At 53.5% G+C, this 21,927-nt stretch overlaps 2 protein-coding genes across 2 annotated transcripts; both read right to left on the bottom strand.

The window, feature by feature from the left end:
* Window positions 1–35: 35 nt before the first annotated feature.
* On the bottom strand, window positions 36–12,718 carry LOC136198078 (protein eyes shut homolog). Its single transcript, XM_065987992.1, has 10 exons — window positions 3,671–12,718; window positions 3,313–3,607; window positions 2,723–3,237; window positions 1,582–2,655; window positions 1,414–1,526; window positions 979–1,354; window positions 782–915; window positions 667–722; window positions 508–609; window positions 36–447 (listed from the first exon to the last, which is right to left on the bottom strand). Exons 1-10 carry the CDS (start codon window positions 12,687–12,689, stop codon window positions 180–182), a joined length of 11,952 nt encoding a protein of 3,983 aa, XP_065844064.1. The 5' UTR covers window positions 12,690–12,718; the 3' UTR covers window positions 36–179.
* Window positions 12,719–13,078: 360 nt separating this feature from the next.
* Window positions 13,079–21,781, bottom strand: LOC136198079 (protein eyes shut homolog). The gene is made up of 11 exons (XM_065987993.1): window positions 21,645–21,781; window positions 16,657–21,581; window positions 16,309–16,606; window positions 15,750–16,252; window positions 14,622–15,686; window positions 14,444–14,559; window positions 14,020–14,395; window positions 13,826–13,959; window positions 13,708–13,763; window positions 13,570–13,650; window positions 13,079–13,518 (listed from the first exon to the last, which is right to left on the bottom strand). The coding sequence occupies exons 2-11, from the start codon at window positions 21,434–21,436 to the stop codon at window positions 13,245–13,247; spliced, it is 7,683 nt and encodes a 2,560-aa protein (XP_065844065.1). The 5' UTR covers window positions 21,437–21,581; window positions 21,645–21,781; the 3' UTR covers window positions 13,079–13,244.
* Between the last annotated feature and the right edge of the window lie 146 nt (window positions 21,782–21,927).

The raw sequence follows: 21,927 nt of genomic DNA, 5'->3' as shown, positions 1-21,927 counted from the left end.
CAAAACACTCACGTGACCTAATACCAATACAAAAATAGGATAATCAATCCAATTTTCATTTGCAACACACTTAATACCTAGACGTCATGGAGCTCAGCTACTTCAAAAACTTCCACGCCAACTACCAAACAAGAAAAAAACGACAAGCAAACGCACACACGTACACATAATTAAACAGTTCACAATTGGACGAAGTCATCACAACTTTCAATATTCTGACCACCGAGAACATCCATCTGCAGATCGAAGGCCATTCCGTTCACGACAAGATGATTGACGCATCCCACTAAGCCGTTCTCATACGAGCCGTCGAGGAGGGTATCGTACGCGGCGTTGATGCCTCCAACGAACATGCGAGGAACTTGAACATTGAGACCGGTAGCGGAGCCGGGAGACTGTCCCGTGGCGGTGAGACCGTCAACGATGACATCCGCGCTTCGATCGTTCCTTGAATGAAGGAAAAAGGCAACGTGAGGAAAGGAAGACGGTAGTGTGGTGATTGCGTACCTTCGAACGGTGACGTTATGCCACGTGTCGACTGCGAGCGCATCAGATGAAATATTAACTTCGTGGTTTTGAATTGTGACGGCGCCAGTTCCCAAGTGGTACCTACAAGTGGAAAATAAATAAAGCACAGGGCAATCGTCGTCATAAAGAGATACGTACTGAACTTCCAAGTAGCCCTTCTTCACTCCAATAAAGAAGAAATCAGTGTTCCGACCCTAATAAGAAGAGTCCGACATAGAAATAAAATCATACGTACCCTATTAGACGAGCTCACCTTCACGTAGAATATCACGCCGTCTTGCGTTTGACTGCTGATGCTAAAACTGACCGTCGTCATCCTGGCAAGTCGCGGGAACATATACTCGCCGAAACTGTTGCCGGAAAATCGAGCGGCTATAAAGCTCGCCTCTGCGGAAAAAAAGAAACACCGATTAATTAATTGTCATCGCGTCAGCAAAAAAGAATCGTTACCGTCCATGCATCGAGGTCCTCCTCGGGGAGTCGGAGTAACGGGACACAGGCAATCGACCATCATCGTCATCTCGTTGAAAACGCACATGCTATCCGCGTGGCATCCCCCGTTCGTCGCGTTTCGACACGGATTCCCAATCGGTCTTTCGCATTGCGTGCCGTTGAACTCGGACGTGCAAACGCATTCGAATACGCCCGTCGTATTCGTACACGTCCCGCCGTTCTGACAGCTGAGTTCATCGCACGGGTGAACGTCGCACTCCGACACGCCGACGCCGCGATTGCTGCGACCGACGTCGTGGAAGCTGAGTCCGTTGACGAGGAGACTGAAGATGCAGCCGGTGAACGAAGAGGTCAACCCGGCACCGGCGAGAACCTGGGAAAAGAGGAGAAGTCTTGACGCTTGTGTTACGTGAAGAATAGTAGTCTATTTGCCTGTGTGAAGTCGTCGTGTCCGCCCACGAAAACTTCTAGATTGACGTCGAGACGAGTGACAGAACCGCCGCTTGTTCCCAAGACGACATCCAAGCCGTCGACAGTCAGAAATCCTACGGAAACGATTTTATTAATTATTTCTTTATTTACCGCTTCTGTTCTCCTTGCCGTTTCGAAGCTCCCTCGTCGCCGTCACGGTGTGCGTCTCGCCGAGAGTCACTCGAGCGGCGCTCTTGATTTCCGCCGTCAGTCCGCCGAGATTATAGCGGAATTCAACAAATCCGTCATACATTCCGAGCGCGATAAAATCGCTGGACGGAGTCGAGCCCGAACGAGCGGCGTAAAGAATCAAACCGTCGGCGGCGTCCGGACGGAAATTGACCTCGATCGTCATCTGACCTCGCACGTCGCGTCCGAACGGCGGGAAAGCCATGAAGGAGCCGAGCGCGTCGTCGAAAGCAGGCGAATCGATAACGACGTTAACGTCGCAACGAGGACCGCCGAGTGGTAGAGGACAGGCGCACGCCGCGTCGCCGCTAGGAAGCACAAAACATTGACCGCCGTTGTTGCACGTCACCGAGGCGCACGGGTCGCCGTCGCACGTCGGACCGGACTGTCCGCTTGGGCAGCGACACGAAAACGACGCGCCGGTTTGCGTGCACGTTCCGCCGTTTCGGCACGGATTGGGATCGCACGCGTTGGCGTCACACACGGCGACGTTCTGGCTCGTCATGACGTCGGAGTTTTGTAGTGGGCTACCGTTGACGGAAACCGATTTGATGCAGCCTTGGAAACCGGAAGCGAAGGGAGCGAGCTCCGCCGGCAATACGGGGTAGAAAGCGGCGGGAAGACCGCCGACGTAGAGAATATTGTCGACGTTGAGAACGGTGAATCCGCCGGGTGCCGATCCTGTGTGCGTCTGGCCACTGTGAGTGATTTCGACGTTTTGACCAAATCGACGTATCGATATCGACGTGAAGACGTCTGGAGATATGGGAGTTGGATGAGTGACAACGCCCGGGCCTGATCCGACGTCAAGAAGGACTTTGACGAGACCGCCGTCGACGACGACCGACATGAAATCGCCGTCAGTGAGATGAAGGTGGGTGACGAATCCGGTTGGGTTGGCCACGGACGGGCTGAGGCTCAAGTCGATGTTCGTTGTCTGTCGCAGGCTCTCGCCGATTTCCCAGCTGGAGAATGAATTGCCGAAATATCCGAAGCTGTCCACGCCCGGATCCGCTACAGACAAAGCAGCGTATTATATATCTATATATATATATATATATCTATGGGTCTACGTCCTTACTTCGAAGTTCGCATTTGGTTCCTGTGAAGAAGATTGAGCACTGGCATCGGTAACCCTCAGACGCCGTCGCGTCAGTCAGGCAGACTCCACCGTGCATGCAAGGTGAGTGGAACTCGCACAGATTAACGATCTCGCACAGGTCGCCGCCGCTGCCGACGGGACACGCGCACTCGAAGCTCTCGCTCGTGAAACCGGTCGCGCGACACGAACCGCCGTTTTGGCACTGATTCGGCGTGCACGGCTCGACGGAAGCGCACTCGCCGACGTTGCGACCGGCGAGCGCGTCGTCGGCGAAAACGACTTCGTTTCCGTTGACGCTTACGGCGCGAACGCAGCCGACAAAGCCAGTTAGAGGATTGAGAACGTCGCCGAAGTTGGCGATCACGGCGGCGGGATCGGGAACGCCGCCGAGGTGAGCGAACGGCTGCACGTTCAATAGGGTACTGGCGCCCGGCGCAAATCCTTCAGCTACTTTTACACCGTCCACATAAAGTTCTAGATTAGAACCATCACGTCTTGTGGAGAGAAAAAGAGAGAGAGAGAGAGAGAAATTATATAGGGAAAGAGAAGGAGGAGGAGAGATTCTTTACTTGATTTGTACTTCAATTTGACCTCCTGTATCGACTCGATCTGGGCTCGTGATTTTTCCCTCGCCCGAGCCCAAGTCGGCGGAAAGAACGAGTTTTCCGTCGACCAGATGAAGAGCGAGATAGTCGTCGCTATCCACGCTATTTCCGAGAGCCAAGAAAACGAGTCCGTCGGGACTATTCGCTCGTAAAGTGATGAGAATGTCGTCGGTTGTATCTTCGCCAATCGACGGAGTCGACACTTGAAGGAATGACTCCTGTCCATTTCCACCAAAAGCAGCAACATTGACGTTCACCTCTGAAAAATATATTAATTATATTAAATCATTGTCTCGTTTAAAATTCTAATATGTTTGCGTACCAACATCGCACAAATTCCCTCCGAAACCGAACGGGCATACGCACAAATCGTTCGTCGATCGACCTCCGCTCGACGCGCACGTGCCGCCGTTCTCGCACGGTGTCTCCACGCAGTCAAAACCGTCGGTCGGCGGCGGTGGAATAAGCGTCGGCGGCGGCGGTGCAATTTGCGGCGGAGGCGGCGGTATCAGAGTCGGTGGCGGCGGAACAATCACAAGAGGCGGCGGCGGTATCAAAACGGGCGGAGACGGAACGGGTAGGAAAACGTCGCAAATTCGTCCCGTCCACATGACCGTGCACATGCACATGTACGCATCGTGGATGTCGATGCCAGGCGTCGGCGGTGCGCTGATGTCGACGGCGCCGATGTCGCCGATGAGAGTCGGCACGCTCTGACACGTGGCGCCGTTCTTGCAGACGCCCGGGAAAATATCGCAGGCGGTGAGAACGACGCCGCAATGAGTGCCGGAGAAATCCGACGTGCAATCGCACGTGTAGCCGTTGTTGCCGTCGATGCACGTGCCGCCGTTTAAGCACGGCGACGAGGCGCACTCGTCGATGTTCGTTTCGCAGAGGGGACCGGTGAAACCGGGCGGACATAGGCATGTGTGCTCGTTGATGAGATCTTCGCACGTTCCGCCGTTCAGGCACGGATTCGAGAGGCACTCCTTGATTTCGCGTTCGCACAGGATACCAGTGTAACCGGGAACGCATCGGCAGAAGAAATGATTGATGCGATCGAAGCAGGCGGCGCCGTTTTGACACGGCATTGACGCGCACTCGTTGATGTCCGTCTCGCAGTTGATACCGGTGAACCCGGGCACGCAATCGCACTCGTACTTATTGATCAGATCCGAGCAGGTGCCGTCGTTCTGGCACGGCATCGACAAGCACTCGTTGATCTCCGTTTCGCAGTGAACGCCCGTGAACCCGGGCACGCACCTGCAGTCGTACCGATTCACGTCGTCGACGCACGTGCCGTCGTTCTGGCACGGCATCGAGGCGCATTCGTCGATGTTCGTCTCGCAGTGAACGCCCGTGAAGCCGGCAATGCATTGGCAATCGTATCTCGCGATGCCGTCGTTACACGTAGCATCGTTCTGGCACGGATTTGAAACGCACTCATCGACGTTCGTCTCGCACAACGTTCCTATAAATCCAAAGATACATTCGCAAATAAATCCGTTGACTCTGTCAACGCAAGTCGCGCCGTTCTGACACGGTTTCGACTCGCATTCGTTAATGTCCGTCTCACAGTGGGTCCCGGTGAATCCAGGTCGACATGAGCACGTGTACATGTTGATCATGTCATTGCATGTGCCGCCGTTCTGACAAGGCATCGATTTGCATTCGTTGATGTCTGTCTCGCAATGAGTTCCAGTGAACCCGGGTAGGCACGAGCACGTGTACATGTTGATCATGTCATCGCATGCGGCCCCGTTCTGACAAGGCATCGATTTGCATTCATCGATATTCGTCTCGCAGTGAACACCCGTAAACCCGGGCGCACACGCACAGTCATATCTCGCGATGCCGTCGTTACACGTAGCGTCGTTCTGGCACGGATTTGAAACGCACTCGTCGACGTTCGTCTCGCACAACGTTCCTATAAATCCAAAGATACATTCGCAAATAAATCCGTTGACTCTGTCAACGCAAGTCGCGCCGTTCTGACACGGTTTCGACTCGCATTCGTTAATGTCCGTCTCACAGTGGGTCCCGGTGAATCCAGGTCGACATGAGCACGTGTACATGTTGATCATGTCATTGCATGTGCCGCCGTTCTGACAAGGCATCGATTTGCATTCGTTGATGTCTGTCTCGCAATGAGTTCCAGTGAACCCGGGTAGGCACGAGCACGTGTACATGTTGATCATGTCATTGCATGCGGCCCCGTTCTGACAAGGCATCGATTTGCATTCATCGATATTCGTCTCGCAGTGAACACCCGTAAACCCGGGCGCACACGCACAGTCATATCTCGCGATGCCGTCGTTACACGTAGCGTCGTTCTGGCACGGATTTGAAACGCACTCGTCGACGTTCGTCTCGCACAACGTTCCTATAAATCCAAAGATACATTCGCAAATAAATCCGTTGACTCTGTCAACGCAAGTCGCGCCGTTCTGACACGGTTTCGACTCGCATTCGTTAATGTCCGTCTCACAGTGGGTCCCGGTGAATCCAGGTCGACATGAGCACGTGTACATATTGATCATGTCATTGCATGTGCCGCCGTTCTGACAAGGCATCGATTTGCATTCGTTGATGTCTGTCTCGCAATGAGTTCCAGTGAACCCGGGTAGGCACGAGCACGTGTACATGTTGATCATGTCATTGCATGCGGCCCCGTTCTGACAGGGCATGGATTCGCATTCGTCGATGTTCGTCTCGCAGTGAACACCCGTAAACCCGGGCGCGCACGTACAGTCGTATCCCGCCAAGCGGTCTTTACACGTGGCGCCGTTCTGGCACGGCATCGAAGCGCATTCATCAATGTTCGTCTCACAAAACGTCCCTTCGTATCCGAAAATGCATTCGCACGTGAATCGCTCGATACCGTCAACGCAGGTGCCGCCGTGCTGACACGGTTTGCTCGCACAGTCGTCGATTTCCGTCTCGCAGTGAGTGCCAGTGAAGTCTGGTTGGCAGTCGCACACGTAGCCGCCCGTTTGATCGATGCACACTCCGCCGTTGAGACACGGTCTCGATATGCATTCGTCCACCAACGTTTCACAGAATTCTCCCGTAAAGCCAGTGATGCATCGACACGTGTAGTCGCTGTCGCCGTCAATGCACGTAGCACCGTTTCGGCATTTATGTTGAAAGCAGTCGTCTTTGTGAATGTGACAGAAGCCGCCCGTCCAGTCAGTTGTACAGTCGCATGTCACCGCGTTGTCGCCGTCCGTACACGTGCCGCCGAACTGACACACGTTCGGATCGCACTCGTCGACGTTCGTTTGGCACTCGTCTCCAGTAAATCCGCATGAGCACAAACACGTGTAGCCTCCTTCCCCGTCCATGCACATGCCGCCGTTCTGGCACGGATTTGACGCGCACTCGTCGATGTTTTCTTGACAGAAATCCCCGTCGAAGCCGAAGCGACATTCGCACCTGAAGAAGCCGCCTGATCGTTCGTTACACGTGCCGCCGTTTCTGCACAACATATTGTTGCATCCGATCACTGGATAGCCTCTGATGCTGAACTCGACTACTTCATGACACGTCTTGTTCTCCTTTCCTCTTCTCGATGGAAAACAGTCGCAGAAGTATTCACCGTCGCCGTCGACGCATAAGCCTTCGGTGAGAGGATCGCCGCAGTTCGTCATATCCAAACACTCGTCAATGTTCTGACATAAATCGCCCAAATATCCAGGAGGACACTCGCACTGGTAATGCAATGAGTCGTGTAGATCGAACGCACACGGCGCTCTGTCGTTGCACGGAACATTGCGATTACTGCCGCAAGTGAAGTCGCCCTGGTAGACAATCAAACGAGCGCCTTGTTGACAGTTTCCTGGAAGACTGGGATCGCCTGCGCCTCCAGCGTGAACGGAGATGTAATAGTTCGCTCCGCTTGTAAGAGTGTTTGAAACGTCAAGAGTGAAGACATGGTTTGGCTTTGGAGGTGCATTGCCAACGGGCTGTTCTCCCGCTATTCTTCCAATCAACGCTGCACCGGAGATATCGCAGTTTTCGTAGGCTTCGATGTCGGCGACTTTGTACACATCCAAGTCGGGGTTTTTCTGAAACGTGCAATCCGTTTCGAAAAGAACGTTTTCTCCGTCTTGAATGAAGAGCAGAGGCTGCTGAGGAAACGGTTGAACGCAAGCGCCACCGCCTCGATTCCAAAGATCTCTCAATCTCCCAAACAACGTCATGGAAAAGTCACTGACAGCATCCTCGGTTTTGTACAGCGACCATATGTACGTAGTCGTGTCGCCCGTTCTTCCTTCATCCCAGCATAGTCGTCCGTCAGGACACGTAGTATTGGCACCCGCCTCGGCATCAGACACAATAGGATTACCGTTTCTGACCGTACACGTGGCTCCTACGTATCCAGCCGCACAGTAGCAAGTGAAAGAAGCGTCGCCGTCGACGCAAACGCCGTTGTTCATGCACGGATTCGGATTGCAATCATCGAGATTCGTCTCGCAGTGCACACCAGTGAAAGCGCCCTGACACTCGCACACGAACCTATTCACCATGTCCCGACACGTGCCGCCGTTCTGGCACGGCATTGACTCGCATTCATCAATATTGGTTTCGCATTGGGTCCCAGTAAAACCGGCGACGCAATCACACATATACATATTGACGAGATCGTTGCAGGTGCCTCCGTTCATGCAAGGCATAGACTCGCACTCGTTGAGTTCAGTTTCGCAGAAGTCGCCCGTATAGCCCGAAGCACAGCGGCACGTGTAGGTGCTGTCGCCGTCAATGCACGTCGCTCCGTGTTGGCATTTATGTTGAAAGCAGTCGTCGTTATGAATGTGACAGAAACCGCCCGTCCAGTTATTCGTACAGTCGCATGTCACCGCGTTGTCGCCGTCCGTACACGTGCCGCCGAACTGACACACGTTAGGATCGCACTCGTCGACGTTTGTTTGGCACTCGTCTCCAGTAAATCCGCACGAACACAAACACGTGTAGCCTCCTTCCCCGTCTATGCACATGCCGCCGTTCTGGCACGGATTTGACGCGCACTCGTCGATGTTTTCCTGACAGAAATCCCCGTCGAAGCCGAAGCGACATTCGCACCTGAAGAAGCCTCCTGATCGTTCGTTACACGAGCCGCCGTTTCTGCACAAAGAATCGCTGCATCCAAGCACCGGGTAACCTCTGATGCTGAACTCGACTACTTCATGACACGTCTTGTCTTCTTTTCCTCTTCTCGATGGAAAACAGTCACAGGAGTATTCGCCGTCGCCGTCAACGCATAAGCCTTCGGTGAGAGGATCGCCGCAGTTCGTCATATCCAAACACTCGTCAATGTTCTGACATAAATCGCCCAAGTAGCCAGGCGGACACTCGCACTGGTAATGCAATGAGTCGTGTAGATCAAACGCACACGGCGCTCTGTCGTTGCACGGAACATTGCGATTACTGCCGCAAGTGAAGTCGCCCTGGTAGACAATCAAGCGAGCGCCTTGTTGACAGTTTCCTGGAAGATTGGGATCGCCTGCGCCTCCGGCGTGAACGGAGATGTAATAGTTCGCTCCGCTTGTAAGAGTGTTTGAAACGTCAAGAGTGAAGACATGGTTTGGCTTCGGAGTAGGATTGCCAACGGGCTGTTCTCCCGCTATTCTTCCAACGAGCACTGCACCGGCGATATCGCAGTTTTCGTAGGCTTCGATGTTGGAAACTTTGTACACTTCCAAGTCGGGGTTTTTCTGAAACGTGCAATCCGTTTCGAAAAGAACGTTTTCTCCGTCTTGAATGAAGAGCAGAGGCTGCTGAGGAAACGGTTGAACGCAAGCGCCACCGCCTCGATTCCAAAGATCTCTCAATCTCCCAAACAACGTCATGGAAAAGTCACTGACAGCGTCCTCGGTTTTGTACAGCGACCATATGTACGTAGTCGTGTCGCCCGTTCTTCCTTCATCCCAGCATAGTCGTCCATCAGGACACGTCGTATTGGCACCCGCCTCGGCATCAGATACAATAGGATTACCGTTCCTCACCGTACACGTGGCTCCGACGTATCCGGCTGCACAGTAGCAAGTGAAAGAAGCGTCGCCGTCGACGCAAACGCCGTCATTCATGCACGGATTCGGATTACAGTCATCGAGATTCGTCTCGCAGTGCACGCCGGTGAAAGCGTTGCGACAATTGCACACGAACCCATTCACCATATCCCGACACGTGCCGCCGTTCTGGCACGGCATCGACTCGCATTCATTAATGTTAGTTTCGCATTGGGTCCCAGTAAAACCGGCGACGCAATCACACATATACATATTGACGAGATCGTTGCAGGTGCCTCCGTTCATGCAAGGCATAGACTCGCACTCGTTGAGTTCAGTTTCGCAGAAGTCGCCCGTATAGCCCGAAGCACAGCGGCACGTGTAGGTGCTGTCGCCGTCAATGCACGTCGCTCCGTGTTGGCATTTATGTTGGAAGCAGTCGTCGTTATGAATGTGACAGAAGCCGCCCGTCCAGTTATTCGTACAGTCGCATGTCACCGCGTTGTCGCCGTCCGTACACGTGCCGCCGAACTGACACACGTTTGGATCGCACTCGTCGACGTTCGTTTGGCACTCGTCTCCAGTAAATCCGCACGAACACAAACACGTGTAGCCTCCTTCCCCGTCTATGCACATGCCGCCGTTCTGGCACGGATTTGACGCGCACTCGTCGATGTTTTCCTGACAGAAATCGCCGTCGAAGCCGAAGCGACATTCGCACCTGAAGAAGCCGCCTGATCGTTCGTTACACGTGCCGCCGTTTCTGCACAACATATTGTTGCATCCGATCACTGGATAGCCTCTGATGCTGAACTCGACTACTTCATGACACGTCTTGTTCTCCTTTCCTCTTCTCGATGGAAAACAGTCGCAGAAGTATTCACCGTCGCCGTCGACGCATAAGCCTTCGGTGAGAGGATCGCCGCAGTTCGTCATATCCAAACACTCGTCAATGTTCTGACATAAATCGCCCAAATATCCAGGAGGACACTCGCACTGGTAATGCAATGAGTCGTGTAGATCGAACGCACACGGCGCTCTGTCGTTGCACGGAACATTGCGATTACTGCCGCAAGTGAAGTCGCCCTGGTAGACAATCAAACGAGCGCCTTGTTGACAGTTTCCTGGAAGACTGGGATCACCTGCGCCTCCAACGTGAACGGAGATGTAATAGTTCGCTCCGCTTGTAAGAGTCCTTGAAACGTCAAGAGTGAAGACATGGTTTGGCTTCGGAGTAGGATTGCCAACGGGCTGTTCTCCCGCTATTCTTCCAATCATCGCTGCACCGGAGATGTCGCAGTTTTCGTAGGCTTCAATGTTGGGCACTTTGTACACTTCCAAGTCGGGGTTTTTCTGAAACGTGCAATCCGTCTCAAAGTTCACTCTTTCACCGTCTTGAATAAAGAGCAGGGGCTGCTGAGGAAACGGCTGAACGCAAGCGCCACCGCCTCGACTCCAAAGATCTCTCAATCTCCCGAACAAAGTCATAGAAAAGTCACTAACAGCATCCTCGGTTTTGTACAGGGACCATACGTAGGTAATAGCGCCACCCGTTCTTCCTTCATCCCAGCATAGTCGTCCATCAGGACACGTTGTATTGGCACCCGCCTCGGCATCAGATACGATAGGATTACCGTTCCTCGTCGTACACGTGGCTCCGACGTATCCAGCCGCACAGTAGCACGTGAACGCATTGTCGCCGTCGACACAAATGCCGTTGTTCATGCACGGATTCGGATCGCAATCATCGAGATTCGTCTCGCAAATCATACCGGTAAAAGAGTCCGCACACGTACAGGTAAAAGCGCCGACGCCGTCGACGCAAGTGCCTCCATTCAAACACGGATTCGACGCGCATTCGTTGATGTTCACCTGGCAGCGATCTCCGGTGTACCCCGTGACGCAATTGCACGAAAACTCGTTGACCAAGTCCAAACACGTACCGCCGTTCATGCACGGAAACGAGGCGCACTCGTCGATCTTGACGTCGCAGTACGCATCCGTGAACCCGGGCACGCAATTGCACGTGTACGAGCTGTCGCCGTCGACGCACGTGGCGCCGTTTTGACACTTATTCCTCAAACAATCGTTCTCGTGAATCTGACAGAAGTCGCCCGTCCACGGGCTGCTGCAGCCGCACGTGACCGCGTTGTTGCCGTCCACGCATCCGGCCCCGTTCAAACACGGACTCGGCGGCGGCACGCACTCGTTGACGTTCGTCTCGCAATTATCTCCGATGAAACCGCACGGACACGTGCACGTGTACTCGCCGGCGCCGTCGACGCACGTGCCGCCGTTTTCGCACGGATTCGACGCGCATTCGTCTTCGTTTATTTGGCAAAAATCTCCCTTGAAACCGAAGCGACACTCGCAGTGCAAGTCTCTATTCGCCCGCACTTGACACGTGCCGCCTTCGCGACACGGATTGTCCGGAAGGCATCCGACGTCGGCATCGGTGAACGGAACGACCGTTTGGCAGTTGGGACCCGATCGAATCGGCGTGCATTCGCACGTAAACGAACAGTCGCCGTCAACGCACACGCCCTCGTTCACCGGATCTCCACAATTGGCGCCAAAACACTCGTCGATGTTCTCACACTCGTCTCCCAAATAGCCGCCCGGACAGGCGCACGCAAATCCGACCAACGTCTCGTTTACGTGTCCGTGTCCGAAGACGCAAGGCGCGCGTCCGCTGCAAGGCTGGGCCTGATCTGCACCGCAACGAAAATCTGATTTGTATATCAAAAGACGAGCGCCTTGTTCGCAATTCGTCGGAACTGTCGTATCGCCGCCGCCGTCCTGTCGCTTCGCGATGAAATAGTTCGCTCCGTCGCCGACGTGACTCGTTACGTCGAGAGATAGGGTATGGCCAGCTGGAATGGGAACCCCGTTCGGTTGAGGTCCGGCGACGCGTCCGACGAGCGTGGCGTCGGTGAGATTGCATTCCTCGAATGCTTTCAAATCGGTGACCTTCCAGATTTCGAGATTCGGATCGCGTTGGAACGAGCAGTCGGTCGTGAAGTGGACTAGCTCGCCGTCTTGGACGACCTTCGCGGGCTGTTGAGCGAACGGACGCACGTCTTCGAAGTATTTGTCGATGAGATACCATTGAAGCCAACGCGTCGACTCCAACGGAACTTCGGTGGTTCGATGTAGAGACCAGAGATTTATCGACGGGGCGCCCGTTAACGTTCCATCCCAGCATTGACTGCCGATCGGGCACGTCGTATTCGCCGCCGTTTCGGGGTTCGCGCACGTGGGCTGCCCTGAGGATAGCCGGAAGTGGACGAGAAGTAGTCCGACGACGACGAAGAAGAGTCCTTCTTTCGCCATCGGAGAGAGCGTCCGCTTCGGTTGAAAGAGATTGGAACAATGCGTCGTGGGTGAGTGGTGGGAACGGGGTAAATCGGATCTGCCGCGGGCAGTCTTCTCATTTTTATGGAAATTGGATCGAGGGCGGTGTAGATCTTTGTCCGTTCGAGCGTTGGCGTCTCGGCGTTGTTTCTTGGCGCGTTTCGCGACGACGCGATAGTCGCCGAAGCGCTGTGTGACGAAAAGAAGTCGCTAGAAGGTGTTCGAAACGATTCAGGAACGACATCTGCAGGGATTCCTTGACGTCACGTCCGGTAGTCAAGGCTGAAGCCATTCTACGTCCGCGAAACAGCGCAGAAGGCTCGAAAACTGACTGAAAAATGGCAAAATCCCGGATAAACGCTCCCGGCTCCAACATCACGACATTTTTGCACCACACCGTACCATCCATACGTACACGAACAACGACTAAAAGATGCGAAGACTACACGAAACAAAACAATGTAAATGCAATTGCAACTACACAGTCTTCCTTCCTTATCGTAACTGGAAGCTTGAAAGCATCCATCAGATTAATTAGGCACCACAGCGGTCAACGTTGGTTCCATCGCGGGCGTCGTTCAGGAGATCGATGTTCACGCCGTTTACCGCTAAATCAGCAATGCAGCCCTCCAATCCTTGCGGATAGGTGCCGCCAAGCAGATTAGCGTATTCGGTCATATCAGCGGACACACGAATTCCGCCCAGTTGGAAATACGTTCCCCCGCCGACGTTGAGTCCCGTCGCAGTCGATGGAGACGATCCGCTCGTTGAGATGCCGCCGACGGTCAAAGTAGCAGACCGAGAGGACCTAAATATAATAGATATAGATATGAGTATCATCAAGTTCCTTCTTTCCTACCTCGATATCGTAACGTAGTGCCATCCACCTCCGAGGATGCTCGCTCCAGTGATTGTTGCCGGACCCGTTCCCAGATCAAAGCTGTAAATAATACATTTTGGTAAGCAATAAACCGGTTTAATTAAAAACGAAACTTGCCTTAGTACAACATTTCCAGCTTGAACTCCTATAGCTAGATAATCTTTAGCTTTACCCTAAGGCAAAGATTAGATCAATCAAGTATATAAGTTTCAGCCTGAGTAGATTTATTCGATACCTTGACGTAAAAGATGAGTCCATCAGCCGCTGTCGCAGACACGTTGAAAGAAATATCCGTTTTCCTTCCAAAATTCATGAAAGGATACTCCGCAAAGCTGTTTCCTCCAAACTGTGCAGCAGAAAAAGTTACAACTGAAATAGAAGAAATACACGTAATAAAGAATGACTATCAAGAAGCATACGGCGCCTCACCATCCTGACAAAAGCGTCCTGCTCTCGCCACCGGCACGAGCGGACAAACGCACTCGTAGTCCATAGCAGAACTGCTATACACGCATTGACTCGTATTGTGACACCCGTGAGTGCCAGCGGCGCAGTCGTCGCCGACGAGAAGCGCGCAATCAGGACCAGTGTATCCTGACGGACACGAGCAGAAAAACGTGCCCGGACTACCGGCGTCCGTGCACGTTCCGCCGTTCTGACAGTTCAACATTTCACAGTCGTCTCTTTCGCATTCTTTAACTCCTTGGCCACGCGTTGCCGTGGCGACAGAAAACTCGACGTCGTTGATCGTCAGCTCGTCGATGCAGCCGGTGAATCCAGACGAAAGGCCCACCGAAGGAAGAAGCTGAGAGAAAACGTAGAATTGAGGCAAGTAAAATTTAAAAAAATTCACCTGTCCAATGTCGGGCACACCGCCCATGAAAATTTCGCGACCACGAACGTTCAATTGGGTTGCAGTTCCTGAGCTGGAATCAAATACTTCGGCTTGATCATCAACTATTAAAGACACTTCAGAAAGAAAAAACATTCGTTACTTTATAGCAGAGATCATGAAAGATAGACAATTATACCATCTTTGCTGATCCTTGATACTGTGACTGTGTGAGACTCGAATAAAGTCACTCGACTCCTGCTCTTAACTTCCTTCGTTCCACTGCCAAGATTGAATCGAAATTCGACAAAACCGTCGTAGAGTCCAACAGAAAAGAAGTCGATGACTTCCGCCGAATAGACGACTATTCCGTCCAAAGCGTACGGCGTAAAAATCACTTTGACATTCGTCGTTCTTGCCAGATTGACAGCCTGCGAGCTAAATCCAACATACGACGTCAAATTGTCTTGAAAGTAGGGCGTATCGATGACGACATCGCCAGAGCAATCGTCGCTGCCTTTGCCGAGAGGACACACGCACTCGGCGGTTTCGCCGAAACGCGCGCACGTCGAATTCGCCGCCTCGCATCCGAGTTGAATGCACGGATCCGAAGACACGTCGCACGTGGCGCCGATGAACTCGGGCGTACAGGCGCACGCAACCGAAGCGCCCAACTGCGAACAATTGCCGCCGTTTTGACACGGATTCGGATCACAGAGTCGTGTGCAAATCGCCGCGTTGTAGCTCGAAAGCAATTCGGTCGAATTGATGAATTTGCCGCTGATCGCCGTTTCGGCTATGCAACCGTTGAAGCCTTTGACGTCGACGAGACTCGCGTCGAGCGTCGCTTCAACGAGAGACGGCACGCCGCCGATGTAGATCGCTCCGTCGACGTCGAGCGACGAGAAAAGACTGGAAAGCGTTTCCGACGTCGCGTTGCCGGCGACGACGAGTTTGACGTCGAGTGCCGAGCGTTCGAGTATGACACTCGTGAAAACGCCGTCCGCCAAGGGAGTCGGATTGGCGACGGTGAGACTTCCTCCGCCGAAGTCGAAGACGACTTTGACCGTGCCGCGATCGGCGAAGATGGCGAAGAAATCACGGCCTGGCTTATCGACGTAGGCTAGGATGCCGGTTGCGTCGCTCGCAGGAGAACTAGGGTAGACCTTCAAGGCAACGTTTGTCGTTCGTCTCAGTGACTGATCAACCATCCAACTAGCGTAGGAGTCGCCAAAGTATGAATAGCCACCCATGGAAGAACCAACTGAAAGAAATCAACAGTCACTAATCAACAAGGAAAGGGGGAGCCTCAAAATTTTGCTCTTACCTGGATTTTCGCATTGGGGGCCGGTGAAGAGAACTGAGCATATGCACCGGTATCCAACGCTGCTCGTCGAATCGATTCGACACGCGCCGCCATGTAGGCACGGCGGCGTCGGAAAAGTGCACTGATCGACGACCTCGCATAGATCGCCGCTCGTTCCCGTTGGGCAGACGCATTCGAAATTCGTCAAGTCGGTCGGACGACAGGCGCCGCCGTTTTGGCACGGATTTGCGTCGCTGCACGGATTGAGAGGGCATTCGCCAACATTCATTCCCGTTGTGCCGTTGAGAAGATCAACTTCATTGCCGTCGATACTGACGGCAATTATGCAGCCAGTAAAACCGGTCGTCGGGCCGAAGTTATTCAGGGGCGAAACGTTTACTACTGCAGGAATTCCGCCGAGATAGATTGGACCGTCTGTATTGGCTACGGTGCTTCCAGAAGGAGCAGAATCTCCGCCGACAAGGACGCCGTCAATCCACAATTCACCATCAACACCGTTGCGCCTAAGACGAGGCATCTTTATATGTACAGTAGCTATTTTTTAAATCTCTGTATGCACCTGAATTCAAGTACTGTTGTTTCTCCCGTGTCTATGCGATTCGGGCTCGTAATTGAAACGGATCCAGCTCCTAAATCGTAACGGACGTTTGCAAAGCCGTCGACGACGTGAAATGAAATATAGTCGACAAAGGCGGGCGGTTGTTGGCTGCCAATGCTGAGAAAAATGAGACCAGAAGGCCCGCTCGCCTTGAGACGAATAGCAATCGTGTTCGACGTATCCGATCTAATAGAACCGGTCGCTTCAATGTACGAAGTCACACCGCTGCCTCCAAAGGCGGGAACACTGACGGATATATCTAAAATCCGATTCGAAAGAACGCAACAAAAAGAGATAACGCTCTCTTACCGTTCGAGCAAGTTCTTCCCGAAAATCCAATAGGACAACTGCAAAAACTATTTGCCCGTCCGCCAATAGATTGACAGGCGCCGCTATTTTGACACGGCGTTCGCGAACAGTCAAAACTGAATCCCGGCGGCGGCGGCGGCAAAAGAGTCGGCGGCGGAGGCGAAGAGCGGACGGGTGGCGGCGGTATGAGTGTCGGCGGCGCCGGCACGGGCATAAACGTTGCGCAAAGACGATCGGTAAAGAGCGACGGACACGTGCACGTGTAAGCATCGTGTATATCGATGCCGGGACCGGGCGGCGCGCTGACGTCCACAACGCCAATCGTCGTCGGAATATTCACACACGTTCCGTCGTTTTGACACGGCATGAGAATGCCGCACGCGTCGATAACGATCTCGCAGTGATCTCCGTCGAACGCCGACGGGCACGTGCACTGGTAAGAGTTGACACCGTCGCGGCACGTGCCGCCGTTCAAGCACGGCGACGACGCACACTCGTCGATGTTCGTCTCGCAGAGAGGGCCCGTGAAGCCGGGCGCGCAATGACACGTGAAATCGTCGATTAGGTCGTCGCACGTGCCGCCGTTCTGACAGGGTCTCGAAAGGCATTCGACGATTTCTCGTTGGCATAGACGACCGGTGTAGCCGGGCACACAACGACAATGAAATCCGTTTATCTCATCGAAGCAGACGGCACCGTTCTGACACGGCATCGACGCGCACTCGTTGATATTCGTCTCGCAGTTGACGTCCGTGAAACCGGGACGACAAGTGCACGAGTACATGCCAATCATGTCGACGCACGTGCCGCTATTTTGACATGGCGCCGAATTGCATTCGTTCAGTTCCGTCTCGCAATCGACGCCTATATACCCAGGAACGCATCGACACCCGTATCCGTTTATGTCGTCGACGCACGTGCCGCCGTTTTGACACGGCATGGACGCGCACTCATCAACATCCGTTTCGCATAGAGTTCCGGTGTAGCCGAATGGACAATGGCACTCAAACGCGTTGATCAAATCGGTGCAAAGCCCGCCATTCTGGCACGGCATTGACGCGCACTCGTCGATATTCGTTTCGCAACGAACACCGGAGAAACCCGGACGACACGTGCATAGGAAGTCGGCAATCAAGTCCGTACACGTGGCGTCGTTTTGGCACGGTGCCGGAGCGCACTCGTCGATATTCGTCTCGCAATTGACGCCCGTGAAGCCGGCGGCACAACGGCACAAATAGAAGTCGATGTCGTCAATGCACGTGGCCTTATTACTGCACGGTGACGAAGCGCATTCGTCAATATTCGTCTCGCATTGTATACCCGTGAATCCGGCCGGACATTGACATTCGAAGGCATCGATCAGATCAACGCACGTTCCGCTGTTTTGACACGGCAATGACGCGCATTCGTTCACATTCGTCTCGCAATCAACCCCCGTGTAGCCTGCAACGCAGTCGCACGTATAACGACCAATTCCGTCTTGACACGTTGCGCCATTCTGACAAGGATCAGATTGACATTCGTCGTCGTTCGTTTCGCAACGAAGACCGGAAAAGCCAAAAACGCACTCGCAGTGAAAACGATCAACAAGATTGTTGCACGTGCCTCCATTGGCGCACGGATTTGATTGACATTCGTTAATATCAGTTTCGCAATGCTCACCAGTATATCCGGCCAGACAGTGGCACGTGTAAAAGTTAATGCGATCCATACAAACCCCGCGATTTTCGCAGGGCGACGACGCACACTCGTCGATATTCGTTTCACAGTCAACACCCGTAAATCCGTCAATGCAACTGCACGTGTAATGATTAACGTGATCGGAACACGTGCCGTCGTTCTGACACGGCGCCGACTCGCATTCGTTGATATTCGTTTGACAATGATCGCCAGTGAAACCGGGAACGCATTGGCAAGTATAGTCATTAACGGCGTCGATACACGTGGCATTGTTCTGGCAGGGATTCGAAGCGCAATCGTCAATATTTATCTCGCAAAATATGCCATCAAATCCGAAACGACATTCGCAATAAAATCTTCCTTGCAGATTGTTGCACGTGCCGCCGTTCTGACACGGTTTCGAAGCGCATTCGTCAATATCGATCTCGCAGTGGGATCCCGTTCGACCGGTCGGACACTCGCACGTGTAGCCGGCGACGCCGTCCATGCACACGCCGCTGTTCTGGCACGGACTCGACGAGCACTCGTCGATGTCGTTTCCGCAACTTTTCCCGTCGAATCCTTCACTGCAGTTGCACGCGTAGTCGTTGATCAGATCCGTGCAAAGACCGCCGTTCTGACACGGAAAAGACTCGCACTCGTCGATATTCGTCTCGCAGTGGACATTCGTGAAACCGGCCAAACACGAGCACGAATACCGATTGATTTCGTCGTTGCACGTGGCGCCGTTTTGACACGGCGACGACGCGCACTCGTCGATATTCGTCTCGCAATGCATACCGGTAAAACCGGGCACACAACGGCACCAATACGAGTCAACGTCGTCGACGCATGTGCCCATATTCGTGCAAGGCGACGATACGCATTCGTCGATGTTCGTCTCGCAGTGCGTTCCCGTGAAACCGGCGGCACAATCGCACGTGTACATATTGATGTCGTCTCGGCAAGTGGCGCCGTTCTGGCACGGCATCGAACCGCATTCGCCAATGTTCGTCTCGCAGTGAACTCCGGTGAAGCCGGTCACACACTGACAAGCGTACCCGTTCGTCTGATCGTGACAAGTCGCTCCGTTTTCGCATGGATTCGATCCGCATTCGTCGATATCGGTTTCGCATTGTGTACCCGTGAATCCGGCAACGCAGTCGCAGCTGAAATTGTCTACAAGATCGGTGCAACTGCCTCCGTTCTGACAAGGAGTCGGATCGCAATCGTCGATGTTCGTCTCGCAGTGAATGCCCGTGTATCCGGCAATACATTGACAGTTGTACTCGTTGATCTCGTCGCGACAAGCCGCTCCGTTCTGACACGGACTCGAGGCGCACTCGTCGATATTCGTCTCGCAGTCGACGCCCGTGAAGCCGGGCAAACACGAGCACGAATACCAATTGATTTCGTCGTTACACGAGGCGCCGTTTTGGCACGGCGACGAGCTGCATTCGTCGATGTTCGTCTCACATTGTAGACCAGTGAAACCGGCCGGACACTGGCACTCAAAACTGTTAATCATATCAATGCATGCTCCGCCGTTTTCACACGGCATCGACGCGCATTCGTTCACGTTCGTCTCGCAATCAACTCCCGTGTAACCTGGAATGCAGTCGCACGTATAACGATTGATTCCGTCTCGACACGTTGCGCCATTCTGACACGGATTCGATTGACATTCGTCGTCGTTTGTTTCGCAACGAAGACCCGAGAAGCCGAATATGCACTCGCAATGGAAACGTCCAGTCAGGTCGTTGCACGTGCCTCCATTGGCACATGGATTTGATTGACATTCGTTGATATCAGTCTCGCAATTCTTGCCCGTATATCCGGTGGGACAGTTACACGTGTAGTCAGCAACGTTATCAATACAAACGCCGCGATTCTCGCACGGCGACGACGCGCACTCATCGATGTCCGTCTCGCATCGAGCCCCGGTAAATCCGACAACACACGCACATGAATGCGTTCCGTTACCGTCGACGCACGTCGCCCCATTTTGACAGTCAGCCACGAGACAATCATCGGAATGAATTTGACAGAAGTCGCCGATCCACGGCGACGAGCACGTGCACGTCACCGCATCGATTTCGTCGACACACGTGCCGCCATTCGAGCAGGGCGCGTATGCGACGCATTCGTCCATATTCGTCTCGCACTCGACGCCAGTAAAGCCGTCAACGCACGTGCATGTATAGGCATCCTCTCCGTCAACGCACGTGCCACCATTCTGGCACGGATTTAACTGACAGTCATCAAGATTCAATTCGCAGTAAGTTCCGTCGTATCCAAAACGGCATTCGCAAAAAATTCTGGAAGGGAACTTGTTGCACGTGCCGCCGTTTTGACATGGCGATTCCGAGCAATCGGTCAGAATTCTGACGTCATTGCACGAGAGTCCGTCGACGCTCGTCCGAAACGGCAAACAATTGCACGCGTACGAGCAATTTCCGTCAACGCATACGCCCTCCGTCACCGGATCGCCGCACGCCGTCACACCAAAGCACTCGTCGATGTCAGAGCAATCGTCGCTCAAATAGCCGCCCGGGCATCGGCAGACGAAATCGCTAGCCCCGTCGAAAACGCACGGTCCCCGCGACGAACAGTTGCCGTTGCAATTGAAATCACCTCGATAGACGACAATACGTGCGCCTTCTTCGCATTGATTGTTTGGATGCGATATGAAATAGTTGGCTCCGGCGACGAGAGACTGCGTTACGTCGACGTGGGTGGATCCGACGGTTTGACCCACGAGAGTCGTTCCCGCCGCCGCGACGTCGCAGTTTTTTAGCGCGTCCATTGACGGCACTTTGTATACGACGATATCGCTCGCGCTTCGAAACGTGCCGTCGGTGGTAAAGCGAACAGTTTCGCCCGTTTGAACGACGAGGCGGGGTTGCTGAGCGAAAAAGCAGTCGGCGCATTCGGAATGAACGGACCAGGCGTACGACGTCGTCGCGCCCACTTTCGAAGCGTCCCAGCACTGTTCGCCCGAGGGACACGCGGTGTTCGCGTTCGCCTCGGGATTCGAGCACGTAGGGGGCGTCATCGAAGAAGCAGAGGCGAGAAGGAAAGAAAGAAAGGCGGCCAGGTGGATGACAAAACGCGCGTCCATGGCACACACACAAAGGAGGGAGTCCGAGACCCTCTGCTCTTCGAGGAACGAGTGGGAGAAATGGGGTGGAGGAGACGATTCAATGAAACCAATTAGCTATCACGCGAGACGCTCATTATCTTCGAATTTCAAAAGGAGGGGCCCCCTAGACCAAAAATAAAAAAAACACTTTTTAGAACGCATATAATCGTAAATAAACCCGGACTACATTTTAGTCGCAGCTGAGCATGTCGTTCGTTTCGAGGGGAGAGCCAATTGGGCGCTTGGGGGCCTTTCTCTTCGTCTTTCGCCGTCGAAGGTATGTCTTCGCCTAACGATAGCACGTCTTCCTTCTCCAAACTTCGCCGAAGTCATTTGGATGGCCGATAATAGTCAGCGACGGGACCAGACTTTCTCCCTTGATCCCGTATAATAACCCGTTATACGGGATCAAGGGAGAAGGTCTGGGTCTGGGGGCGGGTCTGGGAGAAATTCGTCGTCTCCCGGGCAAC

The sequence above is a fragment of the Oscarella lobularis genome, chromosome 18 (genome assembly GCF_947507565.1).
Source record: "Oscarella lobularis chromosome 18, ooOscLobu1.1, whole genome shotgun sequence".
NCBI lineage: Eukaryota > Metazoa > Porifera > Homoscleromorpha > Homosclerophorida > Oscarellidae > Oscarella > Oscarella lobularis.
This window is presented reverse-complemented; position numbering and strand designations above follow the sequence as displayed.

What these genes read in the sequence shown, in the direction of transcription:
- LOC136198079 (XM_065987993.1), bottom strand. Translation starts at nt 21,436, where the DNA reads ATGGACGCGCGTTTTGTCATCCACCTGGCCGCCTTTCTTTCTTTCCTT. An exon ending in GTGTGCCCGACATTGGACAG is followed by an intron (nt 14,396 to 14,443) that starts GTGAATTTTTTT and finishes GTTTTCTCTCAG; the next exon opens with CTTCTTCCTTCGGTGGGCCT. An exon ending in AGGACGCTTTTGTCAGGATG is followed by an intron (nt 13,960 to 14,019) that starts GTGAGGCGCCGT and finishes CTTCTATTTCAG; the next exon opens with TTGTAACTTTTTCTGCTGCA.
- LOC136198078 (XM_065987992.1), bottom strand. Translation starts at nt 12,689, where the DNA reads ATGGCGAAAGAAGGACTCTTCTTCGTCGTCGTCGGACTACTTCTCGTC. An exon ending in AACCAAATGCGAACTTCGAA is followed by an intron (nt 2,656 to 2,722) that starts GTAAGGACGTAG and finishes CTTTGTCTGTAG; the next exon opens with CGGATCCGGGCGTGGACAGC. An exon ending in AGGACCTCGATGCATGGACG is followed by an intron (nt 916 to 978) that starts GTAACGATTCTT and finishes TTTTTTCCGCAG; the next exon opens with AGGCGAGCTTTATAGCCGCT.